The sequence below is a fragment of the Rosa chinensis genome, chromosome 4, assembly GCF_002994745.2.
Source record: "Rosa chinensis cultivar Old Blush chromosome 4, RchiOBHm-V2, whole genome shotgun sequence".
Classification (NCBI taxonomy): domain Eukaryota; kingdom Viridiplantae; phylum Streptophyta; class Magnoliopsida; order Rosales; family Rosaceae; genus Rosa; species Rosa chinensis.
Genome location: NC_037091.1, coordinates 54,865,633 through 54,887,005, shown reverse-complemented (window position 1 = coordinate 54,887,005; position 21,373 = coordinate 54,865,633). Strand labels below are relative to the sequence as shown.

The window sequence follows — 21,373 nt, the reverse complement described above, 5'->3', positions numbered from 1 at the left end:
GAGGTGGGTGCCGTAAAGGCTGCATGGTCCATGTATATTCCCAATTTGGGCTCTGCCCTTCATGCTGAGGCTGAGGTTGAGGCTTGCAGAGCCGGGTTACTCTTGGCCATTCATCAGGGTTGGATGGAGGTGGACATGGAGAGTGCTTCTTCTGTATTGGTGGCTACTCTCAACCAATCAGGTGACAATAACTCAAAGGTTAGTCAGATTCTTGATGATTGTACGGATTACATGCAAGGTTTTGCTTATTTTAGAATTTAACACATTTATCATGAAGCAAATGGTGTGGCCAATAGATTGGCCCACTTTGCTAGTTTAGGTCATCCTATTGATCTTTGTTTAGAGGAGCCTCTTGCTTTCCTGCATGATGTTCTCTACAAGGACAATTGTGATGCTTATGTAATCGTTTGGGGTTCAGGTATTAAATCCCCCCCCTCCCCCGGTGCGACAAATTATAAAAAATAGGGGCCGTGACCACTTATCCAATTTTAGCCTAAAAATTGTCCACTTACTCCACTAAGAGTTTTTTAACCCTATTTACCAATCCAACAGTGTTTGACAGTATTACCCTCATACTCTCTCTCTCTCTCTCTCTCTCTCTCTCTCTCTCTTTCTCTCTCTCTCTCTCTCTCTCTCTCTCTAGCTGGACGGCTAGATGCTGATCGACAAGACCTTCTTCTCCGAGACCGGAGCCGGCAAGCACATCCCAGGCGCAATCTTCGTTGACCTTGAACCCACCGTCAAATCCCACCATCCTAGTCGCTGCTGCTCGCGCTAGTATCATCCAACAAACCTTCGTTCTGGAAGCTCCCGGAGACGCTGGTCCCGATGTGGGAATTCAGGTCGGATAGGAACCTCTGAGACGACGACGTAGATGGTGTCGTAAATGGGAGCAAGGAGTCGTCTCGGTCTCAACCTCCAAGCGCCGTCGTCACCCAAACCATCGATCCAACGATCCAAGGCCCATTGCCACAACTCAGCCCCAACGCCCATCCGACTCCGATCCCAGGCCGATTCAACTCTACTCCCCTTACACAACCACTCCCCGACCACTGCTGCACCGGCCTCACACTTCGGTGGGTGCCCAGAGCAATTTTTGGGTGCCCATAGCATTTTTTTTTTTTGGTATACTGTGAGCTCCGATAATGGGGAAGGAAAAAAAGAAAAAAGAAAAGTGAATCAATTGTGTCTGTAGTGTAATCATTTTGGTTTTGGGTGTTTATGTAATTCACTTGAGGACAATAATATGATTATTGGAGGGCAATAATATGATTATTGGAGGAAAATAATATGATTATTAGGGGCAATAATATGATTATTGGGAGGCAATAATATGATTATTGGGGGTAGAGGTGGCAAACGGGTCGCTAAGCACGAGCACGACACCGGCCCGGCACGCTTAAAAGCGGCCCGGCACGGCCCAAGCCCGTTAGTGGCCCGGCAAGACCCGAGCAAGTTACAATAACGGGCCGGGTTGGGCCTAGGAATATTAGCCCATTGGCCCGGCCCGGCATGGTCTGAGCACGACATATTTGGACCGGCCCATTTCAAACAAAAAATTTCATTTTGTTTTTAAAAATATTAAAAAACCACAATGATGATATTTGAATATTAGACCTCCTTATTTAAAATCTCATGACAATTCCACCAATGCTATTTCTTTTATGTTGTCAAAATAGTGAAAAAAAAAACATTATATCATTGTTTTGACATAAAGTATTTTTTTCTAAATATTAAATAGATGTTTATGAATAAAGACTAATTTCATAATAATACAACTATAGAATGAAGGAAAGAATAATATGATACTAAATCTTCATTATATTAATAAAGATTAATCTCACAAAAATATACTAAAAGCAATATATTTTGAGTTATTTTTTTCTTTCTTTCTTGTAGTGGAATATAAAAAATTATTAGAAAACTAATCTTAAAAAGCTAAGATTGAGAAAAACATTATAGAACTTAATTTATTTGAATTTTCTACATAGTTAAATAAAATTATTTTTTATTTATTCAAATTAAGATTTTAAAATCGTGCTTTATAGTATTAAGATTTTAAAATCGTGCTTTATAGTGGGTAGGCACGAGCATGGCCCGTTTATTGGCCCGGCATGAGCACGGCCCGACATGATATGGGCTCGGGCCATGGGCCGGACCGGGCTTAATGTTTAAGTAAATGGGCCGACACGATAATAAATGGGTCGGTCCAAGCACGGCACGAAGCACGGCTAGACCCGCTTAAAATAGCCCGGTCCGGCCCATGGCCCGTTTGCCACCTCTAATTGAGGGGCAATAATATGGTTACTAGGTATTATTAGGGGCAATAAATTCAGACGTCGGAATCCGGATTCCTGTGATCGGTCGCAGGATTTCGGTCATCAGCTGCCGGATTCGGTGACCGATCGCAGGAGTCAGGTCACCAGTTACCGGAGTCCCCGGTCGGCCATCGGTCACCGAAGTGTGGCAAAGTCTCCGATGACTTCTCTCTCTAAGTGACAAAGAAGGAGAGGGAAAAATTATTCCAAAAATAAATAAAAAAGAATAAAAAAATACTTAATTGGGTATTAGGGAAATAATCTCTTAGAGTGTTTGGGTAAGTGAGTAATTTTTAAGCTAAAATTGAGTAAACAATCATTTCCTCTAAAAAATTATAATATGGGCTTGGGTGATTCTCACCCAACAAGCAAGTTGATCCATACTGAGTTCATAATGTCATCATTGTCATGAGCCAAATCGTTTTGAGCAAAAAAAAAAAAGAAGTGTGCAAACAGAAGAAGTAATAAAAAGCCAATAAGAAAATAAAGAAAAATGCATATTTACAAAAAGCCAGGTCATCGATCCGCGTGAGTCCTCATCTGTTATCCTAAGAGCCGTTGATTGGAGGATGATGTGGCTGAATCTGGAGCCGTTAGATTATTTTCTACAACCGACTCCCTCCCTCACGCATTCCTCATGCTCAGTAAATTTTGAAGTAACTTTTACCACCGCTAAAAATTTTCGTCACGTCCCGCCTTCTTTCTCATTTCTTTATTTATATCATTTCAAACTTTTCCTTTTCTTCCGTTACAATTTCAAAATTTCGTTGAGCGTTGAGCAAACGCGGAGCTCTCTCTCTCTCTCTCTCAGTTTTCTCTGAGAACGGTGAAAATGGTGAGCTAAGATCTCTGAGAAAGTTGTTTATACTTAGCGATCTTCGTCGTTCTGATCGTACGGCCGGTTATCAGAGCTTAATTCACTGTTAATCTCACTATTAGTTCATATTTTTGTTTACAGGTTGTGGCACAAAAACTGAAGGAGGCGGAGATCACCGAGCAGGATTCGCTTCTTCTGGTAAGCAACCATTGCTCGCTTTTAGATCGTAGTGAAAGAACTCTTCGTCGTTGTTTGTAGTCACCGATCGTAGTGATTAGGCCTTTGAATTTTAGAATTGAATTTTGGTTGAAGAAACCCTAGATTCATATCATTTATTGTTAGATGTTAAGTTTTCTGTAACTGCGGTGAGGAATTGAGCAATGATTCTGTGAATTTGAGTCTGAATTCTCTACTATTTGCTGTGAATGTTAGACGAGGAACCTGCTTCGCATCGCTATATTCAATATCAGTTACATCAGAGGCCTTTTTCCGGAGAAGTATTTCAATGATAAATCTGTTCCTGCTTTAGGTAGATCTGCTTGGTAAATTAGATTTCGTTGTTATTAGCCATACTTAAAAGCCGGTTGTTGATTTTGATTGCAATTTTGGCTTCTTTAAAAGAGATGAAGATTAAAAAGCTAATGCCAATGGATGCAGAGTCTCGCAGACTTATTGATTGGATGGAGAAAGGTATGAATAGCCTGAGTACATTGATTTGGATGAGCTTTCCTGTTTTGATTTTCTTTCATTTTATGAGATTTTAGTTTTTTTTTTTTTTTTCGGCTATCAATCCGTTAATCTTTTAATGTATCCGTTGGTGTATATGACGCCTTGCAGAAGAAATACCTGAAAACGCTTTTGTTCTGTGTGTGTGAAGAGGTTGAAGGGCCGATGATAGAGGAATACACATGTAAGGCTTACAGCTAACTACTTAATTCCATCTTTAAGATTCGATCAATTCTACATGAGAAGAGGCAATTTGTTGTTAATACTACTTACTGTTCTCACTAACCGCTATAATTTAAATAAGTACTATTCCATTGACTGTGAGGAACCAGATTCCATGCTGGTTGAATTTAGTGTGTGAATAAAAATTTCTCTAATAACTGTTTTATGCTTGTTTAGAGATTTAATCTGTTCATATTACTCTTGACCTGCAGTTTCATTCAGTTACTCAAATTCCGAGAGCCAGGAGGTTTCAATGAATATCAGTCGCTCTGGAAACAAGAAGCATGGTGGAACATTCAAGTGTGACTCCACAGCAGAAATTACCCCCAACCAGATGAGGTGACTTTTGGTTCAAAGTTGTACTAGATTTCATTCTTATTCTCTTGCTGTTTGGTTCTCAATTTCTGAGTCTGTTGGACTATGGTAATGTGCAGAAGTTTTGCTTGTAAAATGGTCCGCACACTGGTTCAACTGATGAGAACTCTGGATAGGATGCCTGAAGAGGTGCATCTACAATTTGTTTTAGTTCCTACACAGCTGTGTTTGTTTTTAGCCTTAATGCAAAGTTCAAGAAGACTTTGTTGCTCTGGTAAATCAATTTACAATTTTGTGATTTCGTGTTTGTTTCAGCGCACCATACTGATGAAACTCCTATATTATGATGATGTGACGGTATACCTCTTTAATTGCTTTCATAATTCAGCTCCATGTCTTTTTGATTGATACTCCTCTTTGTTTGTCTAATGACTATGCGTGCCAAAAGCTCACGGAGTTTTCTGACATTTCAGCCAGTAGATTATGAGCCTCCATTCTTCAGATGTTGCACAGAAGAAGAAACTCATAACCCATGGACAAAGAATCCTTTGAAAATGGAGGTCGGGAATGTGAACAGCAAGCATCTTGTCTTAGCTCTCAAGGTAAGGAGTAAGGATTTTATTTTGGAATGACAAAAACTAAGATTCGCCTTTTCCTGTGCCAGATTAAGTTAGTGTTACTTTGTATTTATACAGGTAAAGAGCGTGCTTGATCCCTGTGAGGATGAAAATGATGATACTCAAGATGATGAAGTGAGCTTAGGAGCTGACTCCATGCAAAGGGATGACTTTTCTGAAACTGACAGTGAGGTAAAACTGATGCTATGAGTTTCATCAACTATCTACTTTGGCTTATGCTGCCAACACTGATAGTGATGATATGCTTTGTATATAATTTCTAGGTTAACCAATCACAAGAGGATCGATATATAGTTGCCCCCATAGGTAAGAGTTGTAGATTTATGTATTGTATAATCCTTATACTATAATTCCCACTTGCTGTGAGCTTTGGTCTGAGTTGTTGTGGAGTAACAATGGTTTCCTTGACAGCTAGGCGACAACCACAGGAGGATAATAGCATACCTCAGGAAGTTAACAGCATGGATGATGAAGGTAATAAATTAATTACACGTCTAAGTTAGCTGATCAATCTGCACATGAAAAATGAGTGAAAAAGAACTTTAACTTGGAATCTGAGCTAACTAATCAGCTAATTATGGGCTTTATTTCCTAAAACTTTACATCTCCTTCCTTTGCGACTTTCCTGTAGTATTAGGCTAACAATCTGTTCTATAACATTCAGCTACAGATGATACTCAGGATCCAGAGGAAGATGAACTGAAATTTTCTAGGATAAAGGACTGGATCAGTAGCCGCCATCTTGACAATGTTGAAGTTACTGATGTTCTCTCGAATTTCCCAGACATCTCAGTGGTACGGATTTCAACTGCTCAATTCTCTGCTGGAATTTGTGTGAAAAACTTACTGTTGGTACAGTTGGCTAACAGAACATGCTGTACTTTCTCCTGTTCTTTAGTCTATTGGTATGATTCTTAATGTATATCATATTGACTCCATCTCTGTATTATAACTTGCAGGTTCTGACTGAAGGTAAACTGAAGAATGCACTTATACCTGCTGCTGCATTCTTTTTACTTATTTTTGAGGTTTACAAATTTTGATTCTCTTTGGCTGGACTGCAGAAATTATGGATAGGCTTGTTGCTGAAGGTGTTCTATCAAAAACTGGAGGGGACAGTTACACAATTAACAGGAAGAAGGTTTTTTCCTCTTGTCCTATTTCAATTATCTTTCGATTGTTTCTTGCTTTCAAGTCAAACTAATTTTCCTTTTGAATTTCACAATGCAGAAGTCTGACCATGAATTTATCAAGGTAAAAAAAGAAATGGACTGTCAAGTGGTCCCTGATAGTGAAAAAACTCCAAACGCCAATGATCACTTGTACATGAAGGTGATTGTGATTCCTGTCTTGTCATACTTATGTGTATATGAAGTACTAGCATTTTGAAAATTTACTCCTAATTCGTCAATTATTTGTATGGTCTGATGACTTTTCTGTGAACCTAAGATTAAGATCATGCGGTCTGTATATTGAATGATGATAATGCATTATGTTCCTCTTAGGAGGAGACAAGTTTATTGTTGGGAGTGTTTTTTATACAATATCATATCAAATGACATTGTTTTCTATTGCAGGCACTCTATCATGTTCTTCCAATGCAGTATGTGTCAATTGCAAAGCTTCAGAACAAGCTTGGAGGAGAAGCAAATCAGAATACTGTGCGCAAGATGATTGATAAGATGGTGCAAGAAGGTTTGGTTGAAGCCAAGGGAAATCGAAGGCTAGGTGAGCAATCTTTTGCAGTTTGAGCCATTTTAAAAGCTTTGTACGCTTTTACTTATGCATAATCAAATCATGTCCTCTCACTACTTTTCATTCCAGGAAAGCGTGTGCTCCATTCTGATATTACCAAGAAAAAGCTTACTGAAGTCCAGAAAGCTTTAAAGTATGATGCAATGGTATTTCTACAAACTTGTCTGCAAATCTTTTTTGAAATGTATTCTATACAGCTCTCTGACTTTGTAAATGAACAGGATGTGGACAACATTGAGCCCCAAAGCAAGTCAAATCATCAAGATTTTTATCCAATTAGTAAGAAGCAGAAGTTGTTTTATGCAGGAAAACTTTGTTTAAGGCTCTAGTGGTTCACCTGGTTCTTTACATTACCGGCTTAATACTTACACCAACAAAATGCTTTTGTTATCAGCTAGTAACTACAGAGACACATCCACATGCGGTGCGCTCCACTCCATTGGATCAGATCTGACACGCATGAGAATAAGGGCTAATTCAAATGAACACAGTCCAATGAGGAGTGAGCAGACTACTTCAATAAGAAAGGAGCATGGAAACACCCCCACAAGCTGGGCTCAGGTGAGTGTCTAGTGCTTATGCTTCTACACTACCATTTCGTGTCAGTTTTCTCCTGCAACTGAGCTGTTTCAACTCTAAACTAATAAATGCTTTGTGGAAACTTTGCAGCCAGAAATTTCAAGAGAGAGTTTTGCACCTGGTAATGATGAAAACAGAGCAAATTGCTACACAAACTACTGTGATGAAGATGAGAGAGTGATGTGCAGCAGTAGGTCGACGCAAGACAAGCGTTCCAGGAAAACAAGCATGGTATGAATATGATTCAACCTCCTCATGATAGAATGATTTGCTCTGATTTGTATCACAGGCAATAGGACTAATGAAAATGCAATCTTTTCCCTCTATGTAGGTCAAGGAGCCTATTCTTCAGTACACAAAGCGCCAGAAATCTCAAGCCCTCTGAAAAATTTTCAGAATTTGCCAATGCCGCCTACCATGGGCTACCTTTTCTTTGCTAGTGTTTAACTACCAGTAGAACTTGGATTAGTACACTTATGTGGTGACTATTAGTTATAACAACATGCTGTAAGCATTTGAACGAGATGTATTAGAAGTCTAATGTGCCACTGGGGATTGCTCTTCCTCAGACACGTACTGTTTCCATGAACAATGCTTAGAGATGACGGGTAATTACCTTAATAATTTTCGGAAATCTCTTTTGCGTCAGTGTCGTTTGCCACTAGTGATTTTGAATCTCGAATGTTGAGACTTGAGAGATGAAATGAAGCCAACATCAGATTGTGTGATGCCTGTGTCTCACACCCATGAGCCAGATGATCTCACGTGAGTACTCATTTGTTATCTTAATTGAATAACTAGGTCGAAAATCGAGGGTCATTCCATAGTGCAAAGTATGGGAGTAGACAACTTTTGGCTGCATGTGCCAGATATTTTGTGCCACTAAGGCTCGGGGAGGCCGCGACACAAATTTGTGTGAGCGAGATAGGCAAGTTTTGCGGTGGGCCTCGACTAAATTCCTGAGGTCTCTATGCCTCTCCGTCACTGTCCCAGGTGTAAGGCAAAAGTTCACCAACTATATCAAACTTCGTGTGTCATAACTATCGGACATATTTAGCAAACGGATTGCATAATTACCGTCTTGATTATGATTATTAAAGACAAAGATTTAGCCAGAGGCCAACTAGGATCGGGTGCTAATAAATTTAAATAACAATAATTTAACACTTTTTCAGTGTAAAATTTATAAATTCTTATGTTTTTTTTTTAAGGGATTTTGTCCATTTACCCCATTTCTAGGGATTTTTTTCCCACTTACCCCATTAAGTTTTTTTAATTCTCTCTTACCCAATACACTCTAAGGGAGTCTTCCCTAATACCTTTTTTTTGTTTTTAATTTTTTTTTAATACCATTTTACCCTCACTCCCTTGTTACTTAGAGAGAGAGAGAGAAAAAATAGAAGAGAGAGAAACCATGGGAGACTTCGCCGGAGCCCGTCACCGGCCGCCGGATTCCGGTCACCTGCCGCCGGAATCCGGTCACCGGCCGCCGGATTCCGGTCACCGGCCGCCGGATTCCGGCCAACGTTCGCCGGATTCCGGCCAACTTTCGCCGGATTCCGGCCAACTTTCGCCGGATTCCGGTCACCGGTCGCCGGATTTCGGTCACCTACTGCCGCCCACCGGAATTTGCTGAAAATCTCACCGGAAAGTTTTTTTGCCCCCAATAGACATCTATTGCCCCCTAGTAGATGGGCAATAAACCTCTATTGCCCCCCAATAGACGTCTATTGCCCCCCAATAGACGTCTATTGCCCCCTAATAGACGTCTATTACCCTCCAATAGACGACTATCAGCCATGTATTGCCCCCCAATAGACGACCATCAGCCTGTATTGCCCCCAATAGACGTCTATTACCCCCCAATAGGACTTTCAGTTGCTAAAATGAGAACTAATCTCCAAAAATTTAGACAAATAAAACTTTGATTACAGAAAAAAACAAGGAGATTACATAAATTCAAAACGTCTATTGCCCCCCAATAGCCGTCTATTGCCCTCCAATAGATGTGTAATAGACGTCAATTAGAGAGCAATAGACATTCAAAACGTCTATTGCCCCTCAATAGACGTCTATTGCCCCCCAATACAACTTTCGATCGCCGGAATGAAAACTAATTTTTCTACATTAAACAAATAAAACTTCCATTAAAGAAAAAAAACGCAGAGATTACATCAATTCAAAACGTCTATTGCCCTCCAATAGACGTCTATTGCTCCCAAATAAAACATTTTTTTTTCTTTTTTCTTTGATTATAGGCCTCCTGCCCCATGTTATCTATTAAAAAAAAAAATTGTTGTCCAAAAAAAAAAAGGACGTCGTCCAAAAAAAAAAGGAAAAAAGGAAGAAGAGCGGTCGATCTCAGACGGAAAAAGAAAATTGCAGAGGGATACAGTCTTCGTCTCTGACAAAGAGTCAACAGAAGATCCAGATCTGGAGGTTTTTGGAGGTTACTGGGCACCCAAGTCAAAAGCCGGCGCCGGTGACTCGGATTTGTGACTCCGAAACTTGCTTAGCAAGAACGAAAATCAAAAACGCTAAACGCACCCGTTGCGTCCTCTGAACGATGACGGCGTCGATGGTGGTGTTCTCGTTATTATCGGGGTTGATGATCGGGCTGGACTTGAGGCTCTTATAGGTTCCGTCGGCGTCGGGTGTGGCTTGGACGCGGCCGCGGAGGACGACTAGCTTGGAGGCATCAGACGGCTGCGGTTGGTCGGAGTCTTCGTGGATAAGGGAGCGGAGATCGGAGACTTTGACGGAGGGGGCTTGGCGGATCTTGCGGAGGGCGGAGGTGGTCTGGCCGGAGGTGGACTTGCGTGCAATGGATGCGTCGGAGTAGGATGAGGGGGTAGGCGAGTAGGGGTAGCGGTCAGGCTTGCTCCGAGCATCGGAGCTGGAGTTGCGGTGGCGTCCGTACGACGGAGTTCGTCTCATTTGATTTGGGGGGTAGAGAGAGAGGGAGAGAGAGATCGGAGGAGGGGAGAGAGAGAGAGAGATAGAGTGATGTCGTGCTGGAGGTGGATACCGGAGGGAGAGGGAGGGAGAGAAGCTTGTAATTCTTTAATTAAGTTATGGGCAAAATAGTCATTTTCCTTAAAATTGGGTTAGTGGGAATGAAAAACTGTTGCTGGGGTAAGTGGGAAAAGTTTTGCTCATTTTGGTGCTTTTGGGCAAGGACCCTTTTTTTAATTTAGTTGTTCGGATATTATAAGGTAAGTCGAAAATAGTACTCAACACCTTTACCTGTCTGTACTCATATATGCACATATGTTACTATCGCACAGTTTGATTATTAATGAAGCTCCCCTTAAAAAAAAAAAATTTCAAATAAGAGATGAGTTAAAAGGACTGGACTAAACATAGCTTGTATGATTTGTCTCCCCTATATGCATGTGTTGCATTTTTATATAAATATGAAACTGGTTAATTTTTAGAGGAACTAGTGCCCGTTAGAACCTCATGATATACTAGATCGTTATTGGAAGCCAGAAGTAACATAGTATTAATTTGAATTAACAAGCAAGAAGCACATTTTATAGAAGAAAGAAAGATTGGATTAAAACTTGGTGCTTACCACATTTGAAGATGATATAATGTTCACAGTAAACTTGGTATTAATTTGAATTAACAAGCAAGAAGCACATTTTATAGAAGAAAGAAAGATTGGATTAAAACTTGGTGCTTACCACATTTGAAGATGAAATAATGTTCACTAAAGTTTACTGTACTCCTAGCGTTGGGTTCATATGGTACATGTGCGATTGTGAGTGACGGTGTGAACCTAATCATTCACTAAAAGCCAGAGTCTCATCTTGGAATCTAACTAGGAATAGCGCCCGCGCTTTGCCGCGGGGATTTCCGTTATAATTACGTAGCCTTTGCAGTCGGTACAGCTTTTGAATTCTTTAGCTGTATAATTAGGATATGTCAGACGAATTTCTCCCCATAATCAATAATTTCAAATCAAAGTTGATAAACCCTAAAACTTAAAGGTATACAATATTGATAAACAAAGTGTAGGGATATTCATCTCATGTTGCTGTTGCTTAGTTTAAGCTGGTGTTGTCATATCACCTTGCTTCCTGCTCCAGATTGCCTGATATAACAACGCACATCAAGAAGTAGTTACAAAAACTGCTAACACATAGGTATATAGACTTGTAATTTGAGTAAAACTTCAGTTGTAAAATGTAGGCAGTTTACTTTCAATGGGTTCACTTGGTTATTCCTGTTACATTGGCCTCTCTTTTCTTGATAAAGTTATTCCTTAATCTGATTATGGTCAGGACATGCAAGCAAACATGATGCCATATGACTCAGAACAGAGCATGATTTTAAGTATAACATGCCATTGCAATTATCTTCCATTTAATAGCCTGGTGGTGCAACAGTGTAATAGCCTTAAAAAGAATTAAAGGCTCATATACATATTATGGAAAAAAATATATATGAATTGCGGCATGAGAGAAATTCCAAATAGGTTAAATCTCATTATGCATCATTCAATAAAATAAAGTAACAGATTGTTGATTCTACCTACAGTTGATACAAATATATGAAACGACCTACATTCTTCTTCTGCTGTTTTTCTTGTGATCAGCTGTGTTTAAATGCAATGAATATATGGAAAATTAAATAAGATGAATATATTAATTCAGTTTAGGATTTAAAATTAACTTTTATGCATCAGTTACATATTAGCTTTTTTTTCTTTTCCATTTGTACTATGTGCTGTAGCCCTGGAGATACTCGAATCAGATTTTAAAAGCTTAGTACTATAATAATTGACCCTTTAGTATGATATTAAAAAGTAAACCAAAATCCCAGACATAATCATTAATAGAAGATACAAAAAGTAGGCAGAGCTTGCAAGTTTTGCCAGAGTAATATGATTTTCCTATGCTGAATACTCAAGTTCAAAGAAAGGCATTCAATTTTGAATTCGATTTACCCTGCCTTCATATTCCTTACCAGCATATACTGTAAGGAGCTCACCATGTAAATAGACCCAGAAACCACAAACATGAAAAGCACTCCCAAAACTCAAAACAAATGATACAAAATTACATGCAATCAATCCCAGAGAGAGATAAATGCATCCCTCAAATTACCTAAAAGGTAGTACTTTCCTTCACCTGTTCAAGCTTCAAGTTGATGTCCCGAGCAGGTGATAAAGCCTTTTTCCATCTCTATGATCAAACTGGTACTCTACCCCTCTCTCCTTTAGTCTATCGATCGAACCCTCTCTCTCTGTCTATCGATCAACTACCAAAACTGGGAGATCGATGTGACATCACCCACAATCACTGTTCCTTCGCCTGCTGCTCTCTTTTCTATTCTAAATCACTCTCTCAGCTATCACCTAGAACTGGCAGCCATTGAATAAGACGGTTATAGAAGAATGGCAGACTGTAATTGAGGAAGAACTCTGGAAGCTATAAAGTAAAAAAACCAACATGCATCGAAATTGAAAAACCCAATCAATTGCACCCAAAATGTCAAACCATTTGATCAAATAAGAAGCTTACCTGGAGTCTTTCATATATCTCTGATTGCTCAATTGGATCCTCAGATTTGATCAAATGAGCTCAATTTCACAAAATCAAAAGTTTAAAAGTTTCCCAAAATGAATAGTAAAGAAGGCTTTCGAACGATACTTGAAACCGGTCCAATTGATCATCAAGGTCTCAGAATGCGGTGCCTTCTACTGTGTTAAGACAGAGATACCAGCAATCGAGCTTCTCATTAACAGCAACATCAGCCTATAATTAAGGAAATAGAAGATTATAGAAGCCTGTAATTAAGGAAATAGAAGATTATAGAAGAAAGGTATAGAAGATTATAGAAGGATGGCAGCCTGTATATAAAAGAAAACAGAAGGAATTTTTTTTTTTTGGAATAATGCTTACCCCATGAGCTCCTTAATCTTTAAACTGGTCAACACTATGAGCACTGGTGGAGACAGTTTTTTAATGCTCTGTATGTCAAACTGTTTGGCAATGTTACCCCAGAGAGTGACTCTAAGATCTTCTCTTCTAGATTTTGAATTTGAAGAGTTAGTTTCATTTTTTCTTTTTCTGGAAAATATAGCAGATTTAATTTTGATCTAGTTTATGAAAATTTTACCTTAAGTTTTGTAGATAAATTTCACATTTTGATTCCTCTTTATCCTTGACAGGAGCTTGATGCACTCACTACTAGAATTTTTCTCATATACATCGGCCAGAAACCGATGTAAAAAATTTTTTGTACACATGTGTTAGTGAGTGATGTAAAAGATCGCCAAAAAATAGACATCGGTTAAAAACCGATGTCCCATACAACAATAAACATCGGATTAGATTCCAGAATCAATGTTAAATTGCTATTATGATCACAAATTGGTGCTTTTAGATATTGTTAAACCTTCATATTTATGCATTTAATGCTTAACGAAATATAGGTCTAATAGCATTAGCATTCATTTTAACATCGTTACTCATTCTAGAAACGATGTGTAATATATTCTTAGACATCGATGTTTTTGAAATTTGCCTGCTGTTTACAAGCTTTATGGGTACTTGTCATATATCACACTATTTAAGATTGAATTTACATTCTTTTGTATTACATAAATGATGTTCATTATTCTGTTAAACATCGTTTTTCATTTAATAAATCGATGTCTTTTGATTTGTTTTACATCGTTTCTTACTTAATAAGTCGATGTTCATTGGGTTGTTTTACATCGTTTCTTACTTAATAACTCGATGTGCACTTAATAAAGAGACATCGATTTTTGTTTCCAATCTAATGTATTATCTCTTTAATGACATCGTTTTTGTAGTTTAATACTGATTTGAAATAGGCGTATATACATCATGTCCTCTACATGAGCATGATGTCCACCAACTTTGTAATTGCTACTACAAAATCGATCTAATCCATATTTGACAACATGAAATTTCAAATAATTTGAATATGGGGCATTGCATTAATTTGTATCCAACATCAGAAATGTTAATAGTTCAAAAAATAGGCAAAAAGACCCTAACCTACTTCAAGGCTAGCCTAAAACATACCATTGCAATAAGTGTACATGTAGTTTTGTTCACAGTTGCTATAACAGTACAACTACTCCAAAATGGCTCACAAAAAATCTAACTAGCCTGACTCAAAATCACTTTGCTAGTCTCCATCTAAAGCAAAGTCTACAAATAGTTAGCCACTTCAATATGCACCTCGTCAAGTTGTTCTTGGGTGTATCTTTTCCGAGTCTTTGCTGCCCGCTAAAAACATATAGAATAACATAAGTCATAATCATCAGGTAAAAGGATTCGTGATTATAAACAAGCAATCGTCTCTAAGCTGGCCGCATGGTACAAAATAAATTAAGGCTTTAGTTTGGTCTTCACAAAGATAAGAGTGGAAGGTTAGGCATGAATAAAGCTTCAAGGTACGTACCTAAAATTAATTTGGCATCAGTCAAGGGAAGAGTGACAACAAAGTTACAAAAGCATATGGTTCACATATATATATATATATATATATAGCTCAACGGTAGCTAGTCACAGTAAGCAGCTGGTGCATGTGTGTGTATTTCCCAAGTGATTGATTTTTGTTAACCAAACGAGACATTCAAAACTGAAATCATCGATGACAAATTGAGATGGGTGCCTAGTTGAGCAGAAATGACTAATTTGCTATGCATTGGGAACACACGAGCGCACACAGAAAAAAGTGATATATATGCTTATGGACGATGTTCACCAACCACTAACCTTTAAGCTGGAGTCCAGTTTTCCTGCAAGAGTCGTGAGCAAAGTAGATTTGCCAGAACTTGGGTGTCCTAAAAGCAAAGTCATCCTACAAAAAAGAAGAAACATTAATATAAAAGACACCTCTATGTTGATATTATGGTTACATTACACGTGAAAGCGATGAATTTCTTTAACATAGCACCATCTTATCTAGGAATATACATTACATGTCAGCTATCAATAACTTATACTTATGCAGTTGAAGAGTAAAAGTAATAGGGCTAATTACTTTTGCACCAAATACAGTCCATATTTGGTAACTATATCTATCAATGCATGATCTCAATAAATACAATAGGCCTCTGCTTTTTTAATTTCCAATGTCTCCATTTCCTTTCATATATGCAGGTCAAGTAACTATTATGGAAGACCAGCATTTCAATAGAAATCACAACATGAAATTCCAAATTAATGGAAGCACTTCCAGTGAGCTGATCAAATTAAAACTCATGACTATACATGTACCTCTATACCATCACGAGTATAGTTGATGAAAGTAGGCAAAGCTCTTGATCTTGTTTGAGTGTCTGCCACGATATTCAGGTTCTCATCCCGCACTTCCACCTTTCCAACGTCCAATCCCACTCTTTAAGCCAAAAAAAAAGAAAAAAAACACAAAACAGTTTGGGTGAGTAGTGTAATTTAGAATCATAAGTCAACATTTGCTGAACTGATCTAAACTCAACAAATAATATAAGAAAGCTATCCACAATTTGAACAAAACAGTACCTGCTTGCATAGGTCCTTCAAGAAACTGAAGAGTATGCAAAGGGCTTTATGTCATTGAACTTAGCAATGAACGAGTGCTTTACGATATAGATAATCATTTCACAGACAAATACCACACCAGCGTTCTGCAGTACCCAAATGGTAAAACAGTTTCCCATCAAATGTTTCCCCCAGAATGTTTTGAGCTAGGATGAATATGATAAATGCAGAAATGTGGAACCTCTCCACAGAATCTGGTCACAAACAAAAAATAAAATAAAATCAAAGAGGATTTAGGACCATCTGAAAAGAATATAAAACTAATCTAATTTAATTCATCGGACACTAAACCACATCTAGTTTAATTAATATAGTGGCTATAAGACAATAAAAAGAAGCAAACTCAACAAAGTATACAGGCTATGAATGTTTTCCTAACTATATTGTTTGAACACATTGCTTTTTATCTCGGCAAAGTTATAGGACACCATCAAAGCGAACAAGGCATTATTGTGAGCAACAATGCAGTTTGACAAAGTAATTGCCTAAACTAAGAGGATAAATGAATGAACAAGTACGTAGAGTCAAGGATCCAATGACATTGAAGGGTAAATACTAGAACAAAAATCATAAATTTTTAAAGTAAGGATATTTGAGGCAGTCACAGCTAAAGCTTGGTCACAAGTAAATCTCCAAATCCAGAATCTCATGTTTTTTGTTGGACAACTACCAAGTCCGTCTGCTGAGTTAAATAGAGTTTGCAATACATTTCCATTAAAACTCTAAAGTAGTTTGTCATATATCTGTATGCAGGGGCAAGAATCAGTAACATGAGTGTTAGCTAAAACACTGTAACAGAGTAGTGCAATCACAACATATCAAACTGATGGACTGATATTAGACCATCCACCCACTGTCTGTTCATCATAAGTGAGCCATTCTAACATGAATGAGTGAGATAGGGCCAGACTTTTGACCCTTGATTATGGTAATAACCTTTCACTAGTTGGTGTAAAAAATGTTTTTTGATAATTTTTGTTTCTTCATCTATGTTCCTTTTTGTAAGTCTGAATCGCAAAGTGCAGAAAAAAAAAAAAAAAAAAGTAACTGTATATAGACACTGTTGTCAACAACAATGCTTCAAAATGAATATTTGAATTCTATTTTACTTCTGCCTCAGGCCTTCTACCTTCTTAAAGGGTCAAGTATACATATTTATATATTTCTGAAGAACAAGGGTATAACATATATTAGATCATAGGTTCAAAATCTCAATTACCTCCAACACATTGTACACCACAACATACAATTTGAGTGTTCCTTGACCACGAATCATGTGATATATTAAGCTGATATCTGAAACAACCCAAAGAATAGATAAAAAGACTAGTTAGTACAGTGATCCGACTCTTGTTCTAATTGATGGGAATTGGGATAACATTCTAATAATCCCTGAAAACTGGCTTTAGTTAGATGCTTCATGAATATTTAACACTACTATTTTTGAAAAAAGCACATAGAAGGCTTTCCTAACCTGTTTGCTCCAAAAGAATGACACCACAAGTCATTATCGTAAAACATCCAAAATCAGACAGCTCTGTTGCAGATGCCCTCCAGCACCTTATTCCTCCAATGCAATACCTGGTAACTGAATCGAAAATCATAAAAATAAATAAATAAATAATTCATAAAAGGCTTTGTAAACAAAAAGAGCTAGTACAAAAATTTATCTGACTATGAAAAAACCTAAGCCGTCCAAACAAAAAAAAAACCTCAAAACCAAAAGAACCTTAACCCTAAAACCAGAAGAACCATAACCCCAAAACCAGATGCTGGAGCTGTGGGAGGCAATTCTTCTAGGGAATGGATCTGAAGGAAGGGTTGAGGGGGAACACGAAGAGGGCGAAGGCTTCCATCTTCTGAGCTTACCCATTTTATCATGTGATTCCAGTCTTCTTCAGGGAACACAGGTATCCCCAAATCTCCACTCATCTATAATTAAAACCCTAAAATTGAAAACCCCCAAAATTCTCAGGACCCAAATAGAAAACAAAGAATTCAGTCGCAGTGACTCACCATTAGCACGATTAATTCAGAACGAAACATGTTGTAGAGGGTGCTTTGCCAGATTGAAATCTTCTGAGATCTTAGAGAGAGAGAGAAAGAGAGAGAGAGAGAGAGAGAGAGAGAGCTTGCGGGTGGAGGCGATAGCGCCGGCGAGGGGTTGGAGGTGGTTAATGAGAAAGAGATAGTAGCAGGAGTGAGCGCAGAGGAAGGTAATGGGGTGGAGAGCTACGGTTTCGAAGAAGAGGGAGTGTGTGAAAATTGGGTGAAGTGACAAGATAGAAGTGGGAAAACTGACAAAGTGTGCGTGGAATGGAAATTTTGTTCCCCGCGTGTCAAAATTTTAAACTTAATCTTTTCCGTGTTTTTTTCCAATTTCAGAATCAAATTATAGACATCGGTCAACAGTAATAAACGATGTCAATTTTATGAATATAAATCAGAATTTGAGGAATCGATGTTAATGACATTTTTTTACATCGCGTGAATTTCTCACCAATGTAATTGTCGTGATGTCTAAGACCAAAATTCTAGTAGTGACTGGTAGAACTGACTTCAAACAGCTATAAACATCTTGCATTAAAAAAAAAAACAAACAAACAAAGATTCTGTTAGTGAAGATTATTAAATGTCATATAATGAATAAAGATTTATTATTTGTAGTTTGTTCATTCACCTGAGAGAATTGTATTGTTGTTAATGTGTGCCCTTAGCTGGTCAAAATCTACAAAATAGAACCGATGTTGTGGAATTGGTGGGAAGCTTTCTTCAACTGATTCAAAGATAGTTTTTGCATTGAAGTACACTTGCACTTAATGATCAACAATTTTGTAACTCTCCTGGCTTTTTGTGAACCAAGTGGTAATCAGATTCAGTTACAATTGCATGAACTGCATCACCCTGTATTAAATGGAAAAGAAAAAAGAAATCAGTTGCAGAGAGACAATTTGAAATGGAACATAGTGACATTTTCCAATTCCACAACATCGAGATAGAACATAACAGATAAAAATAATTGCAGGTAAGAAAATTACCATTTCATCAACCAAAACGCATTGCAGACCATCATTTTTGTCAGTATTGTACTTTTTGCTCTCCACAATCTTGATATTCGAACTCTGATCTTATAATGACATTTGTAAGATTCCATTGCACGTATCAGCACAGGTTCCATTATATCATCAAAGCTGAAATCATATAACAAATGTATTAGTTTATTCAAATTTAATTGATAAATGAGTATTTGATATATGAAAACAAAATTTTGGAATTTGAAACTGTAGGAGATATAAGTAATCAATGAAATCTTTACATTAAGTGACATCAAAACTGTTGATTGACAAAACGTATACTGTGTTTAAATTGATTCAATTGATTTATGAACAATAAAAGTTGGTTTAAACTACTGTGAATAAAAAATGAAAAGGATATATTCTTAATAATATCATAATCATGAGGTTAATAATATTGAAACCTGATCAAACCTCCTTTATGGTTAATATCATAAAGTTGTGGGTTAGATTCATGGTCGAACTCATCCATCTCCAATCTCAATCAAAATTCGAGCTCATCTCTATAAAAACTTACCAAAGATTCAAACTTTCACACACATACATAAGCAATATCCAAGAAAACTAAAACCCACAACGTTTTTCTCCAAAGAAAACAAAGGGTTTTCAACCAAATCAAAACCCTGAGCCGAAAACGGTGAGGAATGAAAACTTACCAAGTGAGTTCCAATTTTCCTGATGCTTAAGCCATAGCTTGAAGCAGTGGTGAGACCTCTTGCTGTGTGGTAAGGAGAGGGTGAGTTTGGAGGTGCGATTTTGTTGTTGAAGACAAAACCCGAGCCGGAATTGAAATCTCCGCTGAAGAAGTCGTTGAAGAAGGTGGCGTTGGAGGAAAAGCCGCAGTTAAGGAGGCAGTCATCTGAGGCTGTTTAGAAAGCAGGAGGAAGAAAAAAGAGAGCAAAAAAGTCGGTCTGGGAGGCTTCTGGAGGAACCGAGGAAGAGAGAGTAAAAACAATAGGTCAGTGGCAGAGGCGTAAAAAATATCCAACTGAGGGCATAATAGTCTTTTCTCATCCGAATGAACAGTAACGCAGAATGAATAGTGAACTCATCTTTTATATATAGTATAATTGGGTCTACAGTTGTCCAACGACACTTTTCCTCCTTCGCATTTTCTTGCGAACGATTAATGATAGTTGGGGCTGTCCACGTGGCCTATATCGATTGGGTGTGACTTTTGTATAAATGGGACGAGCAGTGCTCTCCTTCTCTTTGTGCTCCCTCTCTCTCTGAAATCCAAAACTATCTTTTAATTATCTCCCTGAAAAATCCAAGACTTCTCAATATGAGTGGTACTGGGGGTGGGGGTGGTACTGGGAGTGGTGGCTTTTGGACTACCGTTTGTACCGCTGCCGCTTTTACCACCGAGGTGGTGAAGCTGATTGATAGGAGCATTTTTATGTGACGTTTTAATAATTATTTCCTCATATTTTACTTAGTTATTTCCTTAAATAAATAAATTTTAATTTAGTTTTTATTTTCTAGGTACATTGGAATAAATGGAGAAGAAATAAGCTGAAATAAAAACACATAGCGAAAAAAGAGGAGTCCTGATAGCACTAGGAAGCCACATGGCTTGAAGATGACGTGAGAGATATTATGGGAGATTAAATCTGATTTTTGCATGGGAAATGATGGAGATAATGCGAAAATCAAGGAGATTACGTTGAGAATATCAAGGGAAAGCTTCAAGGGATTGTGCAACAAGAAAATACTCAAAACAAGTCCAGATTCGTTCATTAATTCCCTCAAGATATGTTGGCTGAACATTAAGAGAAAAATCAGATAAAATATTGGGAAATCAACAATAATATATTTGGAAAGATTATGGAATTATTTTAGAGGTTTTTGATTGGTTGGATGACACAACAGAGCTGACGTGACATTATTTGATTGGTTAATGTTGTGTGGATAAATCTTGAAGACTTGGAGACTAAGTTATCATTCTCCTATAAATAGAACCACCGACCATACCATCACCACACCACAACACACCTCTCTCCCTCAGTAAATAAACATCAGAAAAATTCTCTCCATTCTCTAGTCTTCAGAAGCTCTGCGTCTCAACCAAGGAGGAGAAGAAGTCATGCAATACATCAAGATCCTATCTGCCATCCACCCTTGTGTCGTCCCTAGAAGATTGCTTGCTTTCAAGGATCTTCGAGTTCTTCTTCTCAAGGCCATGTCATCCATCTTTCATGGTGTATTTCAAACTTTCTTTTCTTTTCCTTTGTTTGATTCGTAGAGTTATGAATTCTTGTTAACATGACGTTAAGGGCATAGTTTAAAGCCCGTTTATATGTTTTGAAATAAAGTTGTGATTTATTTATGTTGATTTATATGTTGCTTATGTGGGATT

General features: G+C 37.9%; 1 protein-coding gene and 3 long non-coding RNA genes across 10 annotated transcripts; 1 reads left to right on the top strand and 3 right to left on the bottom strand.

The window, feature by feature from the left end:
- The first annotated feature begins 581 nt into the window (after positions 1 to 581).
- On the top strand, positions 582 to 8,119 carry LOC112199575 (meiosis-specific protein ASY1). Of its 4 annotated transcripts, XM_040518397.1 has the most exons (23): positions 582 to 593; positions 3,109 to 3,153; positions 3,277 to 3,333; positions 3,568 to 3,664; positions 3,757 to 3,825; positions 3,953 to 4,045; positions 4,296 to 4,422; positions 4,518 to 4,587; positions 4,714 to 4,755; positions 4,872 to 5,000; positions 5,094 to 5,207; positions 5,300 to 5,342; positions 5,448 to 5,510; positions 5,701 to 5,831; positions 5,996 to 6,008; positions 6,101 to 6,177; positions 6,267 to 6,368; positions 6,614 to 6,764; positions 6,861 to 6,937; positions 7,013 to 7,070; positions 7,186 to 7,352; positions 7,461 to 7,601; positions 7,702 to 8,119. In XM_040518397.1, the coding sequence occupies exons 2-23, from the start codon at positions 3,151 to 3,153 to the stop codon at positions 7,753 to 7,755; spliced, it is 1,878 nt and encodes a 625-aa protein (XP_040374331.1). In that variant the 5' UTR covers positions 582 to 593; positions 3,109 to 3,150; the 3' UTR covers positions 7,756 to 8,119. The 4 variants fall into 4 exon arrangements, with proteins under 4 accessions (XP_040374331.1, XP_040374332.1, XP_040374330.1 ...); XM_040518398.1 differs by lacking the exon at positions 582 to 593 and having other exon boundaries at positions 3,031 to 3,153; positions 3,793 to 3,825; XM_040518396.1 differs by lacking the exon at positions 582 to 593 and having other exon boundaries at positions 3,031 to 3,153.
- Positions 8,120 to 12,171: 4,052 nt separating this feature from the next.
- Positions 12,172 to 13,565, bottom strand: LOC112200174. Of its 3 annotated transcripts, none has more exons than XR_005809448.1 (3): positions 13,500 to 13,565; positions 13,283 to 13,408; positions 12,172 to 13,135 (listed from the first exon to the last, which is right to left on the bottom strand). It is a non-coding gene; the product is annotated as an uncharacterized LOC112200174 (long non-coding RNA). The 3 variants fall into 3 exon arrangements; XR_002936204.2 differs by having other exon boundaries at positions 12,172 to 12,741; positions 12,902 to 13,135; positions 13,283 to 13,559; XR_005809447.1 differs by having other exon boundaries at positions 13,283 to 13,559.
- Positions 13,566 to 14,406: 841 nt separating this feature from the next.
- Positions 14,407 to 16,017, bottom strand: LOC112199574. The gene is made up of 4 exons (XR_005809680.1): positions 15,902 to 16,017; positions 15,638 to 15,758; positions 15,134 to 15,218; positions 14,407 to 14,641 (listed from the first exon to the last, which is right to left on the bottom strand). It is a non-coding gene; the product is annotated as an uncharacterized LOC112199574 (long non-coding RNA).
- A 1,437-nt stretch (positions 16,018 to 17,454) lies between these two features.
- On the bottom strand, positions 17,455 to 20,025 carry LOC112196162. 2 transcript variants are annotated; one of them, XR_005809085.1, is made up of 4 exons: positions 19,671 to 20,025; positions 18,979 to 19,131; positions 18,621 to 18,844; positions 17,455 to 17,528 (listed from the first exon to the last, which is right to left on the bottom strand). It is a non-coding gene; the product is annotated as an uncharacterized LOC112196162 (long non-coding RNA). The 2 variants fall into 2 exon arrangements; XR_002935013.2 differs by lacking the exon at positions 17,455 to 17,528 and having other exon boundaries at positions 18,493 to 18,844; positions 19,671 to 20,016.
- Between the last annotated feature and the right edge of the window lie 1,348 nt (positions 20,026 to 21,373).

Coding starts and splice junctions, on each gene's coding strand:
- LOC112199575 (XM_040518397.1), top strand. Junction 6,178..6,266: donor ACACAATTAACAGGAAGAAG/GTTTTTTCCTCT, acceptor TTCACAATGCAG/AAGTCTGACCATGAATTTAT. Junction 6,765..6,860: donor CAAGGGAAATCGAAGGCTAG/GTGAGCAATCTT, acceptor TTTTCATTCCAG/GAAAGCGTGTGCTCCATTCT.